Source organism: Lemur catta, chromosome 2, assembly GCF_020740605.2.
Source record: "Lemur catta isolate mLemCat1 chromosome 2, mLemCat1.pri, whole genome shotgun sequence".
Taxonomy (NCBI): domain Eukaryota; kingdom Metazoa; phylum Chordata; class Mammalia; order Primates; family Lemuridae; genus Lemur; species Lemur catta.
Window position 1 is genome coordinate 121,333,668 of NC_059129.1, and position 18,061 is coordinate 121,351,728.

General features: G+C 42.8%; 1 protein-coding gene across 1 annotated transcript in view; it reads right to left on the minus strand.

The window, feature by feature from the left end:
• SLC2A12 (solute carrier family 2 member 12) overlaps window positions 1-16,671 on the minus strand; it is a 52,321-nt gene extending 35,650 nt beyond the window's left edge. Inside the window, exon 1 of the mRNA XM_045544401.1 lies at window positions 16,371-16,671. Coding sequence (XP_045400357.1) covers window positions 16,371-16,485 — 115 coding nt within the window. The 5' untranslated portion in view covers window positions 16,486-16,671. The remainder of the gene's footprint in view (window positions 1-16,370) is intronic.
• Between the last annotated feature and the right edge of the window lie 1,390 nt (window positions 16,672-18,061).

Sequence of the window (18,061 nt, forward strand, 5' to 3'; positions counted from 1 at the left end):
CTTTATTTGTTTTACCTGTAAGACATCCAGGTGGAAACGTCAAGTAGGTATACAGATTTGGAATTTAAGAGGTAGGTCGAGGGTAGAGATAGGTATTGGGAGTTAGCAGCATGTGCTTGGTATTTAAAACCATGGGAATGGGTGAGATCACTTAGGAAGACAGAATAGAGGAAAAGGAGAAACAGTGTTAGCACTAGGACCTGGGGAGCTCCAACATTTAAAAGAGGAGGCTCCAGCACAGGCGCTGGAGAAGCAGAACCGAAGCGTTAAGTCCAATGGGCTAGAAACATGCGCCTGGGCACACAATTATCGCAGCCGAGCTAAGGCTCTTTAACCCTGCCCTGAGTGGGGGCAGGAGGCAGTTCGAAAATGCTGTTCAGCTCTAAGTGAAAGAAGTAGGTCAAATAAGGGTGATCTAAACCCCTTCTCATCACGAATAGCCAAGGTATTTTCTACCTCCGGGATCTTGGTGGGATAGGGGAAGTGGGAGACCCCAAAAAATAAAATAAAAAAGCATTGAATATTTAGATGGAGGAGCAAATAAAAATGCAATAATCCACAAGAAATAAAACTAATTTATAAGCAGTTTGAACAAAAACCATTAAATTGAAATTAAATCAACAATTGATCTAGCTAATTAGAAAACAAATATTAAGCACCATTATATGACAGGCACTTTCCTAGGTACAGGGGGATATATACATATACATAGCAGAGAAATAAAACAGATGTGGTCCTTGCATCCAAGCCATTCTGGTGATATCTCTATTATGTATTATGTATTGTGTACTGTTTTATTTTTCTTACATGCAAAATGACTTTAAAGTACCCTCTTATAAGTTCATTCATGTCCTCAGTTTCCACACATTCTTTTCCCCATATGATCTTAAAATCCTCAACAATAGATTCCTCTACCACAAGGAGAATTAGGTCAAATGCTCACATTTGGATAAGGATATTGTATTGTTCTTATCTCTACTTGTCACTGTTCATTTTATCTATGTTGGATGTGTTGATTATTGTTTGTTTTTTGGTAATTAGTCATGTGTCTCTGACATTCTGATTGGAGAAATAAGTGATTTTGGAGAATGAAACACTTGGGAGGCAGATTTTGTGAGGCCTCCCCAAGGGCCTTTAGGACGACAGAGGGCACCTGAGGGCACAGAGTTAAGGATGTAGGGAAATCGAGGCAGGACTTGCTTGAGTAGCAGAAGATTGTCCTTGCCACCTTGTGCTTCTCCTTCCCCTTCCTTGTTTCCCTCCTCATTAGATGGAAAATACTGTTTCCCTACAAGAAGATTCTTTGAGATACAAGAGTCCCTTCCTTTGATGCTCTATTATCCTACTTTAGAGGGAGCTTGAGGTGGTGGGTTAAAGGGGAGGCCTGTCACAAAGCCAGCTTCTTCTAGTCCAGGGGACAGAACTTTCTGGATGTAGATCATTTGCCTAGTTCCTTTAGCCAGGGCTTACGGCACACTGACAAACGGGCTTGTGTGCAAAGGGCCTGGGAGCCAGCCCAGTTACTCAATGTCCCTCTTCAGACCCGGCCCCTAACATTGAGTGTAAATCTTCAGAGACATTATAAAATCATTTCAGTATGAACTGATAAACATGTCACTTTAAATTTCGTATCTTGCAACATGTATCTCTTTCTCCTTATCCATCTTTCTATTCCCTCTATCTATCTCTAGGCAATTTGTCTTTAAAAGGTTAAAATTCTGCACTAGGACAGTCGATGATCCTAGTCCCGCATCAAGGCTTACCAACGTGGGGTTATATGCTGCTGAATCAAGCTACGGTCTCGGTTGTCTGCATTTTGTTTCTGTCCCCCGTTATGTGCTTTAAGGGGTACTGCCCCAAACTAGCTTCCCCACTCACCTTATTACTGATCAAGCTCCACGCCAACCCTCAGGCTGCCCATTTGGGGTTTTGAATTCTAATTCAGTGTTTCAGGCCGGCCGCTAATACTTCCAGGATTGCAGTTCAGTGACACCTCAAGACTGCCATTGTCAGAAACTTTCCTGGTGCTATTTTACCGTATAATAACAATGCAAAGAAGCCTAAAGAGTGGGAATTTTTCCTGCGTTTTTGTTAACGATGATGACAGAAGCAACATCTTATCTTATGGATGCCAGAAAGTAGAGATAAACTTTTTCAAGAAATCTGGCAGTAAGCAAGAAGCAAGAGATTGGAATGTGGTTTGAGGCGATGCCAGGGGGTGTGGGGTTTGTGGCTGTCTACACACGGCAGTGAGACTCTGGGGCAGCCAGGTGGACTGAGGAGAAGCTGCCAGTGCTGACAGGGAGGACAAGATGAGGATTCCCAATTAGTGCTGTTTCAGAAGATGCCCAGCCCCAAAGTCAGTCTGCCCTGAACAATGACGTTGAGCATGGCTGCCACATTGTTCATGGCCCTTTGCCTCCCTGTTTCCCCAAAATGTGCCACAGGGGAATTCTCAGCCTTCTGTGGACACCACAGAAGTGGAAACTACCTGGAGACTTGTAACTGGCACCCACAGGCTGTGTGTTTGTCTGTCCTCCGTGTCTTCTTGCAGCCATTGGGGCTTAGAACAACACGATACTTCAAAGTATAGCATCTTGGTGCGCTGAGTACTTAGAACTGGACACAGGAAAGGCCTCGGAAGCGAGGGCTCTCTGACCTCCTCCCCTCCTCCTGTCCCTCACCCCCTGCTCCCCCAAACTGAGTGGCAGAAACCAGAATTCCTCTTCCCCAAGGCAGGTCATAGAACTAGAACCACTCTGCCCCAAAGCAGGCCATAAAACCTAGAAAGGTCACTCTCTCTTCTCCCTTGAAAGCACTTATTCCCTGGGGGTCCTGCCCCATACCCGGAAGGAGGAAGCGCTACACTCAGCGGCCCCAAGGAATCTGAACAGACAGGACTTGCTGGGTTTCCCTTGAGTCTGTCACCATTAGATCACAGATTTTCTCCAGTCACATTTCTACACGGCTGCCCATTCTTCATCAAACTAAGCTTAAAAACATTTTCCCCTGGGCCTTTAGGTCTTCATTTCTGAAGCCTCCCTTGTCACGTAAAACTTTGATTAAACAGCCGGGTACAGTGGCTCATGCCTGTAATCCCAGCTACTTGGGATGGGAGGATCCACTTAAGGCCAGGAGTTCAAGACCAGCCTGGGCAACATAGCAAACCCCGTCTCTAAAACAAACGAACAGTTTGATTACATAAATCTGTTAGGCTTTTCTCTTGTTACCCTGTCTTTTGTTATAGGGGTGCTGGCCCCTGACCCTTACAATGGGTTACACTTTTCCGCCCCGTGCTGCTTTGCTAGAAGACCAGCAGCAACAGTAAGATTTCCAATTTGCCTTTGGACGCAATGATGATTCTTTATTAAGGTAATAAAGTGAAACTGTTCCTATCAAAGCTGTGATCACAATTGAATGGCTTTATGCAAACGGCTGCTGAGACCCACAGCGCAAGGACACCGAGGGCACTAGGAGACCGCAGCCCCGGCCACAACAATAGCTGCATTGTCTGCCGCTCAGGGTGAGTCAGATGAAACCACAACTGCAACTGGCGTGCAACACCAAACGCTCCGTTTTTCACAGTATTTGAGTTTCTGCACACTTTCTTCTTCCCTTGCTTCCCCATGTGCCTATTACGGCGTTTGTCCATAATGGGCACACAATGAACACTTGCCGGCTGACTAAATCTTACAGCAGGCTGGAGAGTGTGCACACACACGTTTCTTTTTGGCAGCCAGTGGGGTCATTATACAGCTTGACCAACTGTGAATGCATCGCAAATTTAAAAGACCCCCTACTTCATGTTTTGTTCAAGAAAATCTTGCAGGTGCCCCAAAATGGCCTTGCCTCTGCTGCCCGCCCTTTCTTCTCCTGGAATAACTTTAATCCCAACTCATCTCTCAACAGTCATCTCAACCACCACTGCGCCCTCTGAAGACCACCCTTTAGTCCACATCTTTACCCTGCTCCCAGCCCTGTGTGCTCCCTGGGCACAGAACTCGAGTGTTCAAAGCCCCTGTCCCATTCTAAGGCACTCGTTCATTGACCTGTTTGCGGTCACTATTAGACTGAAAGTTCCTTGGAGGCAAGAATGCTGCTTTAGTCCTGTCTGTCTTCTCACCTCTAGTCTTTTGGCACAAGACAAAGGATCAATGTTTTTTGAGTAAATGAATAAATGAGTGAGTGTAACAACACTCTAAAATACCGATCCTTGGTCCTCTCCTCTCACAGTTGTATAGCCAGCCTATGGCTGATATGTAGTGTCATATAATGGTCAGCATATAAAACTTCATATTCATATCAATGTTCAGCATTTGAATAGCCTGCTATTAGCATTTCTATGATGCTTTAGGCACTATTACTAGCTAGTTAATATAGTGCCATTGTAAGGCCCTTTTTATTGTCATGTGTCTATTTATATTTTATGAAACTTTAGCCCCCTGTATGGAATGTTCTCTAGCTGTTCAGACTCAGTGTTGAGCAGTCCCCTTTCAGGGGACCAGGTTTTCAGGCTCCACAGCGCTCTCCAGGCACCCATTCACTAGCCCAGCTGCACCAATTGCTGTTTCCAGAAACTTCCATGCTCTTTCCAAGACTTGAGCTTCTCATCATGCTGTTCCCCCTTGCCACAGTGTTCTTCGCTTCCTTCACAGTCCAGGGAAACCAGATTCATTTTTGAAGATGCAGTTCCAATCTCCCCTCCTCTAGAAATCCTTTCCCAGAATCACCCTCTTGGGTTAGCGTTGATCTCTCTTCTCTCTCTTGTCTTTACGTCCATTGCCTTACAGCACCCTGGATTATATTTGGTTACGTCTGTTTCCTGCCTTAGATGGGGAGCACCTTGGGGGCGGGAGTGTCTGCACCATGGGAGGGCATGCTCAGGACAGGCTCTCGGATACCCTGGTAAGGAGATGTGGTGGCGTACCCAGGAGGCTCGCCCACACAAACCCCCAGAGGGCACGTCCTGGGGAGAGTCCAGGTGAGGTGTTTGCAGCCACCAAAGGTCCAAGACGTTGCCTCCTGGTCTTGGACCATGTGTGGTGGCCCCTGAGGTGGTAAATACTGGAAATATCCTTTATGTAGCCTCTACCTCCCACCCCTCCCCTGCCCCCCAGTCCTCTCTTCAGCACATAATGGAACTCAAACCAACAGAAACTTTGGTCTTCCTCAACACTTTTTGAAGGAAAAAAAATAGAAACTTCGCTTTCTTTCTTTTTCAGTTTTCCAATCCCAGGTTTGATTTAGTAGCAGTTTCACAGGCATACTTTCCTGAAACTAATATTCTCCCAATTCTATGGGCTGGGGAGGTATTAAGAGGGGAGACATTGTGTACATTTGCGTATTAGTACTTTTCTGTGTTTCGTTTTGTTGTTCACTTTCTCTGCCTGATTACAGTCTGACTTTCATTCTTTTCTTTCTTTCCTTCCTCTCTTTCTTCTTTTTCTTTTTTCCTCTTCCCTTCTTCAGTTCAAAACTTTCACCAGGATAAGTCTGGGTGCTTGTTTATTCTAAATTTTTCTGCTACTTGAGTTGTCCTTCTGCTCAGAAAAGATTTTTTCTATATTTTTTGTCCCATTTGTTTAGGCATAATTATTTATATGTTAGTTATAGAAATTAATTTCCGCTTTCATCTGTCTTCTTATCCTTTTTAATGTTTCGTAGAAGAGCTTCTCATATTCATCTTCCACATCACAGATTTCAGACTGGTGCGGTTTTATTCTCTTCCATTTTTTGCATGTCTTATAAAGTTCTGTTCACATCTCTTCACCGTAGTTTCCTCTTATCATCAAATGTTGTTTTATATCTTTATTCACAGAGTCTATTTTTTAAATTATATTGAGCATATATATGAATGCTTTCCAAAATTTATAATATTTATGTTTCTCAAAGAAAGCTTAAAATACATCTTTTTCCTTTGTATTTGAAATCCACTTGCCAATAACCACATTTGCTGCCTTCTATTTATCTAGCTCCCAAATCAGTTATATTTTTGACTTTAAGAACCCCAAACCCTGAAAAACAGGGGCTTAAAACATAGTGGCATTTATTGCTTAATTAACAAGAACAGCTTAGGTTTGGTGTCTCCAAGGATCACACTCAACCCATCTTTCCGTTCCCACCTCCTCAGAGGGTTGCTTTTTGTCCCCTGGCTTGTGCAACCGGATCCACAGGTAAGAGGCAATGGAAGAAGGCTTAGGACAAGAGTTTATCCTCCCACCTTTTTTCATGGCAGGGACTTCCAGAAGCACCCTGAAGACTTACCCTATTATCTCTTGATCAGGACCAGTGGGTCACTGGTCAAACTTGGGGGCAAGAGAGACTGGCCAGTGAGTGTCTGAAACTTTTAGTTACCTAGATAGGAAAGGCAGAAAATCCGAGGGGAGTTGGAACAGCAGATGCATACTCAGTGTCTGACACACTCTAGCCACCTCGTTGCAGTTAGAAACTCCTCTCAGGTTTTAAACTGGAGGTGCACTGATGTGCACAGCCTCTAGCTAAATTTCTAACGTCTGGAAGTTATTTTTCTGGTGTGGTTCCATTGGACTTAGACAGTAACTCTTTTTTTGCTTCTATGTTTTGGTCCTCTGATTATGAATAGGGGATATCATTTCTGGGTTATTTAAAACAGTCTGTGTAGTTCTTTGCTTGTCAAAAACAGTACATGTGAAACTGCAACTTCTGCAACTGCTTCCGTGGCTCTTCTAGGCTTTGTCCCATCTTAACACTGGTTTTGTATTTCAAAAGGCAGAGAGCCACTGTCTTTCCTACCCAGGTCAGAGTTGCTGAAATCTGGGAAACTGGAGCCCCTGCGGTGAGATAGAGAAGTGATAACGGCAGGATGGGGTAGGAAGAATTGAGCTGTAGGGCAAAAACTTTCTAACCTCAAGGAAGCAGCTCTCAGGGTCTGTGGATCTGTCTTTCCTTTCCCTGCTTGGTGAAAGTTCTGCGTCTGTCAAATGGAGATGTACAGTGGAAGTCTTCGGGAATCAGACATTTCACTGCCCAGTCTTACACATTAGGCTCCATCCGAGTTTTAGTTACTCTTAAATCCTAACTCACTGACAAATACTTCAGGTTTTCAATGCTGTTGTGATTTTGCATCCCTGTCCATGTTTTCACGGAGATTTTTAATAGACTGTTAAGAGAAGATGAATCAGGAAAACAAATCGGCAGCCCTCTGACCTAGAGACCTCTGATGTCTCTAGGAGGGAGATTTTTAACGTGTGTGAGCCGGTGAGCTGAGGCCATTTGAAAACCACATCTTCAAAAGGATCCCCATCTCTTGAATGATGATTTAATGTTGAAAAAAAAGTAAAAATATACATATTTGTACTTCAAGACTTCAAATGTATGTAAATGTGATGGATTTTTTTTTAAAAAATTCAATATGCTAGTGAATGAATAGCAGCTTTCTGTTGTTCTATATTTTCTAATCAATAAATATAAAACTGTGAAGACTACTATATGAGGATCTGAAGTTGTTTTTATACTTAAAAAGGAGTCCATATACTCGATAGTGGTTGGAGTCACCCATAGTGATTAAATTAAATTCCTTAATTGGAGAGATGAAATGGGAGGAACAGGAATAATATTGTAAAGGCCGTGGATGGAGGTCCTTTTAGGAAGAACACTTTATTTACCAGGATTCATGCCTGAATGACCACCTGGGCGTTAAGGGGGAAGCTCACAGCACATAGTAATAAAGGACAGTGAATTATGGGAGAGAAGGAGAGGGAAGGAGAAAAGGCGAAGTGCTTTATCTAATATAAAGGGAGAATTCTGATGAGAGAGAGAGAGAGAGAAAGAAAGAAGAAAAGGCTAAGAGAGCCCAGAAATAGGAGAAATGGAAGAAAAGGTCAGGACAAGTTGTCAAGTTGTGGGGGATGGGAATGGGGAGAGAGGCCAAGGGAGAAATATGGCAAGCGGCCTGCAGATTTTAGAAAAGTTGATTTACAGGAACCTCCTTACGGTGGCTTTGACAAGAGAATTTTAAGAATGGGCCTACTTAATATTCAGTTGCATGACAGACCTCTTCAAGTCCTCAGTAAAAATCTACAAAGAGCTTGTTTGAATGGGATTTGAGAATGTGAAGGAAAAAGGGCTGTCATCTATGTATGGACGGGAGCAGGGATAAGAGAAAAGACCAGTTGTTGGAAGTGAAGGTCAAAAATCAGGGGAAAATAGGGAGTTGGTGCAGGAAGTGATCAGGAGAACCCTAGCCTCCTGAGGTGTGCCCTGTGTTAGAGGATGGGCGGAGGGGTAGGGAGCAAGGAGGCAGGCAGATTCAACCACACGGAGGCTGGGGCTATCGCTATTTTAATGTTAAAAGAATGGTGACTCCATAAAGCTGGAGAATTTGGAGACATGCAAGTGGGCTTTCTCTAAAACTCCCTAATTCCATCACCACTACCATCACTTTCAGGGACTTTATTGATTTCTCTAAACTAATATGGTCTCCTTCCCAAAAATTCCTGTTTTCATGATGCTTTACTCACAAAGATTTCATGACATGGTCCCTGCTTTCAGTTTCAGGTTTCTTTGTCATCCTCTTCCTTGCCTTGAATTCTGTGCTCCCATCATTCCATCATATTGGAAGTTCTCTGAATATGCCATTCTCTCTTCTCCAAGCTTGTATGCAAGCTATTTTCTCTGCTTAGAATGCTCTGTAAAACTACTGGCCTCAGTTATACCTTCTTGACTCAATTTAGCTATCCTGTCTTCCAAGAGTCTTTAAGAACTGGCTGAACTTCACCCGTGCACTACCATAGTATCATGTATCTCACCACCTCCTCCATCGTTTTCCTGATCCCTTGCTTCTCTCCCAAAATTGGCAATAAGCATCTGCACTGTGTGGATGCACCTTGTTTACCATTGGGCCCCAGGGCGTAGCGTCGTATCTGATTCCCAGTAGACGCTCCATATTTGCTGAATGATTATTTTGTAGTTATTTAGATTCTTATCTTTCTGATGAGTTGGTAAAGCCTACAGATAAGGATAACCCTGATGCATCCAACACTGTGCCTCTCATATGGCAGCTGCTCATAAGTATTTGCTGAATTAAAATGCTCTTTAGGCTGGGGACAGTGGCTCACACCTGCAATCCCAGCACTTCGGGAGGCCGAGGCAGAAGGATCGTTTGAGACCACGAGTTCGAGATCAGCCTGGGTAACATAGAAAGACCCCATCTCTATAGAAAATTTAAAAAATTAGTTTGGCATGGTGGCACACTCCTGTAGTCCCAGCTGCTCAGGAGGCTGAGGCAAGAGAATCCCTTGAGCCCAGGAGTTCAAGTCTGCAGTGAGCTATGATCACACCACTGTACTCTAGCCTGGGCAACAAAGTGAGACCTGATCTCTAAAACAAAACAAAATGCCCTTTAGTTCAGTTCAACAAACACTTTTTCATTCATTTACTCATTTACCAATTAAGCATGTATTATGTGCCAGCAGCTAGCACTGTCTGGCAGGCACAGTTCATCCGGATGATCAGTGCAATCGGCCTGGGTGGGTCTTGTGAGCACCATGTTGAGATGTTTCCCAGGTTATGTCTGAATCTGATGGTACAAGATAGTGGTTCTTGTGCCATATGTGTGTGATCCCTGATATACAGGCTGGAAATACAGAGAAAAAGGCCTAATTCTTACCTATCATGAATTGCACAGAACTTTCCAAGCCCTGTCAGTCAACTCAGAGCTCTAATAGGTGCAAGAATATATCATTTATCCAGGAACTTATAATCTTATAGAAAAAGACATGTTTCATGTTATGTGAAAAATTAGGGAACTAGCTAAAATAGGATGAATGCAGCCAAGCTCTGAAATGACTGTAACTGGTACCTAAATTCCCAGATCAGACAGATCAGAGAGTGGAAACTTCAATGCTGGCTGTTATTGTTCGTCAGGAGAGCAAATCTGGACTGGATTTAGGAAACTAAGGTTCCTATCCCTGTGCTGCCACCTATTATCTCTGCTACCCAGGGCAAGTCATTTTTTTTCTCTCCAGGAGGAACCTGGGCTTAATGGTAAAGGGACAGTCTGCAATCAGAGTGGCTGATCAGTTATCAGCTGGACTTTGACAAGTCCTTAACCTTTCTGTTCCTCTGTGTACGCATCCATAAGATAAAGATAATAACCTACTTCGCAGAGTTGTGAGAATTAATGAGATAGAAGAGCATCCGGTGCATGGCAGTAAGTGCTTGGTAAATTTCAGCTGTTCTCTTAGCCTCAGTTTCCTTATCTGTGAACTAAGGATAATATTCCCTCATTGGGTTGCTGTAAAGATCAGAAGGGGTAATAGCAATAGAAGCTCTTAGCCAACAATAATCATCCAACGAAGGTTCATTTAATCTGAATCTGGGAGGTAAAAACTTCATAATACAGAGGTGAAAACTTTGAAGCAGGCTCTTTTACTGACAGCAACAGAAATAATATCTTGTTTCCAGCATAACAACTGTGCCTTTCATAAATTCGTGAATTCCTTTGTTTTCAAAATTGGCAGTACCTTACATAATCGGGTTTCCATCATGAAAAATTCTTCCTGTGATTTTGCCTTGAGGTTTCTACAGCTTAGTTTCCCCATGGAAATGAAATGTTTTATTAGTGTGGGGATGCTCTCTCACCATACAAATGGATCCTAATTACAACTTATCCCCCTTTATTCTTAAAAAGCCTTGCACATCTGAAGCTGAGATGTCATTTCAGGCAGGTTTTTAAGTTGGCGTTGCACATAGCTTCCAACTCCGACTTCCCATAAATTGGGGAGACAGGTACATGCAGGAGTGAGACATTTTGTATAAAATAACAGTGGACGTCACTAATAGCCCCATAGCCCAGCACTAGAGTCCAATAATGCTAGGCATCACCGAGCAGACCTGAGTCATGAGTTGTCTGAGAAACAACTACTTCCAGTGTAATCACAATGTGACAGTTTAAAATTAAATTGTACTTGATTTACTTAAGAAAAAAATATTCCTATAAGTCAAATAAAGGACTGCATTTTTCTCCCTATTTTGGCAAAACAGTATAAAATCAATCATTATTCAAAAATAATGAAAGCTTCTAAATTTAGAACAATGTGATAAATTATTTTAGTCTTATTATTACTTCTGTGTAAATTGTATAGAATAATTTGTATATTATTGAGGCACAGCCATTTAGCAAATGCATAAATGAGTGAGCTGTAACATGGGGAGAAAAATTATACCAATGAGCAAAAACAAAACAAAATAATACAGATAAAAGCTATATGAATTTATGATTTATTGTGACAGTAATATATTTGATTCAGTATCAGCTAGGAAGTATTTTGAGAGATTTTGGATCTGTGATTTAACTGAGATTGGGTAACTTTTTAAAGGAAGAAAGGATGAAAAATTGTCCTCATTTGGTATTTGCTCAAATAGCCCCTGGGGAAGAAGCCACTTCCAACTTTTTCCTTTCTCACCACCATCACTTAGAGTCTTTTAAGTGGCTTCCATTGTGTTATTTTATTCAATAACTCACCCTTCTGGGGAAGACTGGTCATGAGAAAAAAATTGAACTAGGGAACTCTGACTCTGTTCAACTTAAAAATCTTATAAAACCAGTTTTTGTTCATACACTCTGAGTAAATAGCTGCTTCAACTCTTAAAAGCAGAAGCTAATTGCACACTAATGGAAGGCCTTTGGGACCTCTCAGAACTTTTTTAACCCCAAGGCTAAATAGTCCTTGAGTTCTTCCTTGAGAAAAAGCTACCTGGGAAACGATGATTCAAAAACGAACTGTTCTTGAATGAAAAATAAAATCCCACGCACATCCAGCAATTAAAAACTGTGTTTTAAAATCGGCTGATTCTTCTTTCATGGACACATGAAATCTGAGTTTCCTTAGGCTGCTCTAGTGTAGATTCATTGTATTTTGAGTTCTGTTTCTACCAACTAGTGTAAGATCTAGACCATTAAAATGTACCCCCTTGAGAATTCACAGGGAATATACCAGGGGTGGGGAACCTGTGGTCTTGGGGCCACATGCGGCTTTCTGGATCCTTGAGTGCAGCCTCTTGACTGAACCCAAATTTTACAGAACAAATACTTTTAATAAGGTGTATATATATACTATATACCTTGTGGGCTCCTGTGAGGGTCCCATCAGCTGCTACCAGGCATGTTCCTGGAATTGCAGCTGTCTCATACCTGCTGGCAACCTGGCGATGTCGAAAATATTTAACAACTGAGACACAGGCACCGACCCATCAGAACGGCTGTAAAAACCAGTTCAGGCATGTTGGTGGACGCCAGCTAATCTCAGCCTACCCAGGTGCACCCCCCACCCCATTTGGCTGGCTGCTCTGGGGCTGGCTTTGGCCGTGTCTGCCAGGACTTGGCATGGCAGGCTCCCAGCAGTGTGTCTGTGGCTGCTGCAGTGCCCAGGAAGAGAACCGTGGCAAGTGGCAACCTCCCTGTCCTCTCTGGGTGACATGTCCTTAGACAGGAACAAGAGCACTGCTGCGTGTGACAAACACCACCCGGAGTTTGTGGTGAAACAGCTCCCACCATGTTTGTTTAGAGCCTTCTTGCTTCTCCGGAGATCCCAGAGGAGCCATTCGCCCAAGGCACACAGTCATGAAAGCCTCAAATTTAGACTTTTGATGTGGTTTCCAAGTGAAGTTAAACGTACAGCCACAGAGATATGCTGACCGGACTGAAAGGAGAGATGTTTATCTTTAAATCTGGTCTTGTGACCAGACAGAGGCCATAGTCTTTCATAAATTAACATGTCTACAAATCCTGTCAAACCTATCATAATACACACAACAATTTGTTGTTGTTGCTGTCAACCATTGATTTGTTAAATACATATGATTTTAAAGCACAAATGTCAAAGGTTTGGATACTTGATTTTTTAACATATAGAAAGTGTGGGCCAGGCACGGTGGCTCTCGCTTGTAATCCTAGCACTCTGGGGAGGCTGAGGTGGGAGGATAGCTTGAGCTCAGGAGCTCAAGACCAGCCTGAGCAAGAGCAAGACCCCTGTCTCACAAAAAAAAAAAAAAAAGTGTGGAAAAATGGAAATAGCCCAGCATCTCCCAAACCCTGAGATCCTCAGACCTAGGCCTGGGCCTGCCCAAGGTAGCTTGCCTGTTAGAATCTCTCTTCACACAACCAAAGCTGTCATCGGGTCAGGCTGGTTGCCTGACTTTCTCTTCCCTGGAGATGAGTTTGTTCCCATGATTCTCCTCCATCTGTCTTACAAGCTAACTGCCCTTCAGGCTGCCCAGGGAAGCCTGAGAAACCTAGGCCTGACTGAATTCCAGGGGCCCAGCTTAGGCTCAGCCTGGGAGAATGACACTCAGGAGAAGCATACTGACAGTGACAACTCACATACCGACCACACCTGCTCAGCCTCCGTCTGTAAAAAGGAGCTCACAGCTTTAAAAATGTTTGAGAACAACTGCCTTAGGGGGTTCATCTGATTCATAGAAGTATGTATCTCTTAAATCCCAGACTGGCATCTTCAGAGGGGATGAAGTACAGTCCTTTGGGCTGGGTCTGAGTCTGGTCTTCATGTTCTGAGTCCCAGGGCCTTCTCTGCAGTGCTGAGAACCTGCACTCACACGGGAAAAATTGTTCTTGGTTTCTGACCTTTGGGGCAGATGGGAGAGGAAAAGGCAGTGCTGGCAGAAAAAAGCAGTGCTGGCGGGGGCAAAGGGAGACATAAGGGAACCCTCTCCCTAGACAATTGTTCAGATCGTGAAAAAAGGAAAGCCAGAGGGCTGAGGGTGAAGAAGCAGGCATCAGGCCTCCAGGGTCAGTTCTGTACCAGTTTCCGTGTGAGCTTAGGCCAACCACACATGTTATGACCTCAGGTTCCCCTGTGTGAGATGCCCCAGCAGTCTAGTTTCTTACTTCACCTACATCTGTTATCAGCTCCAGGCATCAGGATTTCAAATCAAGCTCCACCTTGCCCTATAAGGTCTATTAGAACATGTCCATGAACATTGAAAAAATTTACTAAAAATGTACCCACTTTGAGTCCTAGTTTACTGAAAATGAATTAAGCTCATTAGCTTCTAGTCATTGGAACAAAACATTCTTTTCAGTTAAAGAGGGGTTAGCCAAGAAAAACCTGCCAAAAATTTTCATTGTGCACAATAGCATTAAGGGAGTTCAATCGCAGAGCTTAGGGGCTTTGTTTTGTTTTGTTTTTCAGTATCTCACATGATTTAATTACCTTGTCCTGGGTTATATAACTCATTCCTCTTTGTATTTTGATTTTTCCATCTAAGAATATAGAAAAGGTTGCTACCTTCAAATACAGAAAGATTATGATAATTATTGAGCATATTTTAAATACTCTGAATTTCCTGGACGAAAGCAACTACAGAAGTTTAAAGTATAAAGAAGCCAAAAGGGATATGTGACAAATATTTCGTTAAACCTCAACATCTTCATAAAACAGACTAAGATACAATGCCAATATTAATGAATGGAGATCTTAAGTAACATGTCAAAACTATACAGCATGCATTTATACATCTATATGTATAATTGCTTTCGGGTGCCAAGAGATATTTAAGACAAGTTAGGAAAAGTTATGAAAATAATAACAAAAGGTTTGCTTTCATCTAAATGCAAACTATACGTAGCACAAATCACAGTTGTACTCATCGGAGATTTTAGGGAAACATTTAGGCTTCCTCTTCTACATGATAAAATTTAAAATTAAACTTGAAAGATAATTTATGATACTTGTTCATTTGTCATTTCCTTACAACAACATAAACTGTTGCACTTTACGTTGAATTTTGTACGTGTTTTTAACTTTTACAAACATAAATACATATTAGCTTCCTTCAGGATAATTGTGAAGTTGTATAATATAAACTACTAAGAGTACATTGTTCTTTCAAAGCCAGATCCAAATCAATGGTCAACTTTTAATGTTTACTGCAAAGGTCCTTCCTGGATAGTCTCTTTTCATCTTCCTTGTGACATGATCACTGACTCTATTTAGTTAAGTCTTTTGTTGACATCACCACCTCAGCTTGCTCTGCAGTCTACACTGCAGCTCACTTTCCCAGGAATTGGGAGAAAAGAACTTTGCAACTCTTTCCCTTTATCCCCAAATACAAGTTTCCCTTACCTGCTCTTAGGGAATGTGTGAGCTAGTGAGGAAGCAAGCACTTAGGGAAAGGGGCAGCTCTGGGTCAGAGAGGGCAGGCCATGTTGAAAGATGGCCCCAGATACTCATTCTTGATGAGAAATGAGAAAGCAAGAGAAGGCTGGTGCAGGACAGGGAAGGTCAAGGGCTTCTCCCCTTCCGAGGAGGGGATGCTTCATGCCTTGGTGTGAAGAAAGGCCAATGCCTTTGGATTAGTGTGTTGGATTTCTCATGAAATCCCAATACATACCTTGAGGATATAGTATCTGGTTAGGAGGAACAGAGCAGAGGACAGTCGTAGGAGGGAGAGGATTATTTGTGTTTGATGTCATTTCATATTACTTAGTTTCTATTCCTTTGAGAACAAACTAAATGAACAGGAAGAAGCAGCAAAATGTGTGCAATTTGTCTGTGGAAATTGTAAATGTGGAAGTGAAGACAAGTCTGTGATTTAGCAAAGATAACTGAAATGAATTGAAACTTTTCCAAATCTCACCTCTGGAAGGAAAAGGTATTAAACAAATCTCAGTTCGAAAAGCCAGTTTTAAAGAATGCAGGAGCCAGCAAGGCAGGCGTTTCAGGCTCTGAATAACACTCAAATTCATTACAAACGTGCTGGGAATTTTAAAAGGAAGTTGTGTCCATTGATTACATAACTAATAATTTTATGAAGCCTACTCAAAGTACTGATTTAATAAAAAAGTGGTTACAACTTCTACTTGTTACATATTACCCATTGGTGATAATAAATGGAAATGTGTGTGTGCGGGTACGTGTGTTTGTGCATGCCTGGGAATGTTTACTATCTTGGTCGACCTTTCCAAAACGGAAAAGATTCATACGTTGCATTATGTAAACATAATCGACGGGACCCATCCTACCAGTGGTGAGTATGAAGCTCAGATTTTCTGAGCATAGAAGGTCCCAACAAGACTTCAGTCTTCACAACACTACAGCTCCGAGGCACCCCGCGTCCCACCAGACTGTCCCCTCTCCGCACGCATCCAGCGCGCTCCCATGCGCACGCGCGCGCGCGCGCACACACACACACACACACACACACACACACACAGACACACACACGCGCGCGCGCGCGCACACACGGACACACACACACACACACACACACACACGGACACACACGCGCGCGCGCGCACTCACACCCCGAGGGAGACACGAGTCCAGCGTGCTCCCCTAGCGGGTCACCCGAGCCACGCAGTCTCACTTTACCTCTCGCCCAGGGAGGATGCGGGCCGCCGCTGGCTGGGTAGGTGCCCTTCGCCACCGCCGCTGTCCCCTTCTGGTCCAGCAGATTGGGGCCCTCTGTGTTTTCAACAGGTACCATGGTCACGTAGAAGTAAGTTACAGCCTCTCCCTCGGCAGAAAACCACCCCGACCTCCCCCGCCGACAGGAGCGGTCACTTGCCCCATGACAGCATGCTAAAGCGGAGTGGGGGGAAAAAGTTCGGGCAAAGCCAATGTGATTTGTGACCAACTTTGTTTCTATTTCCGAAGGCTTTGCCCTTTTCGGTGACACAGGCTGTTGCTATTCCCGGCAGCCTATCACAGGCAGGGGGAGGGCCCTGTGTCGGAGGATTGTTTTTGCCTTTAGATGCAGCTTTGGGAAACAAGGGGTTAAAAGACTTGGGAACAGGAGCTCAGACGTAGCGTTTGGCCGTTAGCTAAGGGTAGCTCTTGTATTCCTCCACCTTTGAAAAGAGGTAGAAGAAAAGAAACATGTACATTTAAATGCAAGCTGAGAGTGGGGATAGAATACTCATAGATGGTATCAGTTAATCTTGCAGAGAGAGGAACAATTTATGCAAAGACATACCAGAAGGGAAAATGTGACACTTTTTTAGCAGGATTGGTATTCCAAGAGTCATGGCATTTACCAATTTACACGAAGAGTAAGATATCTTCATTGTTTCAACCTAATTTTGATCTAAGTAAACACTTTCTATACCTCTCTCTCCAAGGCCTGAGACCGAGCATATACAAACTCAGAATGTGTAGATTCTGTAGACTTTTTATATCCTGAGATTATAGTAAAGTAATCCATTCTGTAAGGCATAATTGTCGTTAAGAGAAGAACTAACCCTGAATCTTCTGTCAGGTTGCATGTTTGCCTGGGTGGGAGGAGGACGTCCCCAATTCAGAGAGACCGGACTAAATGACCCATTGTGGGAGTGTGGTGGTCATATAATCTGAAACAAAATCAGGGCATCAGAGAGGAGATTTTTTTTCTGATTTTTAAATATATTTATATAAAAAGTCTTACAGTATTATGACATTTTACCTTCAGTTATATATTTAGCAAATCATATTTAATGAAAAATCTTGTAGAGGAAATTGAGATCATCTTAGAAAATCACTCAGTAAAAATGAACATTTATGGAGCACTTATTATGCGTCAGGGAATTGTGCTACGGGTATTAACTCAAATGATTCTTGTGAAAAAACTTGTGAGGCAGATACCAATTTTCCAGAAGAAGACATGGAGGCCAGGTAACTTGCCTAAAATTTCCCGGCTAGTCAGTGATGGCGCTGAATTATGAAGCCAGGAGATCCTAATGCCAGAGTTCTGCTATCTCCTAACTTCCCAGCCTGTCCTTCTTTGATTTTTTCAGCTTCTTCCACTTTCAGCCCTTCCTGACCTTAAGAATATGCCATGAAATACAGCTTTTAGCTCTAGGCAATGAAGTGAATTTGTGCTTGTATAGGCAGAAGCTGAACTTTACTTACTTTCAGCATTTTGACGGGATCACAACAAAGCTCTAAATGAACTTATCATTTGTATATTTCCTTTGCTCATCATTAGATATTTCTGTATTTTTCTTATCCTTCAGGGAATTGGGTAGCCAATGAAAACATAGCTATAATAATTCAACTAGTATTTATTATGCACCTGTTGTATGTCT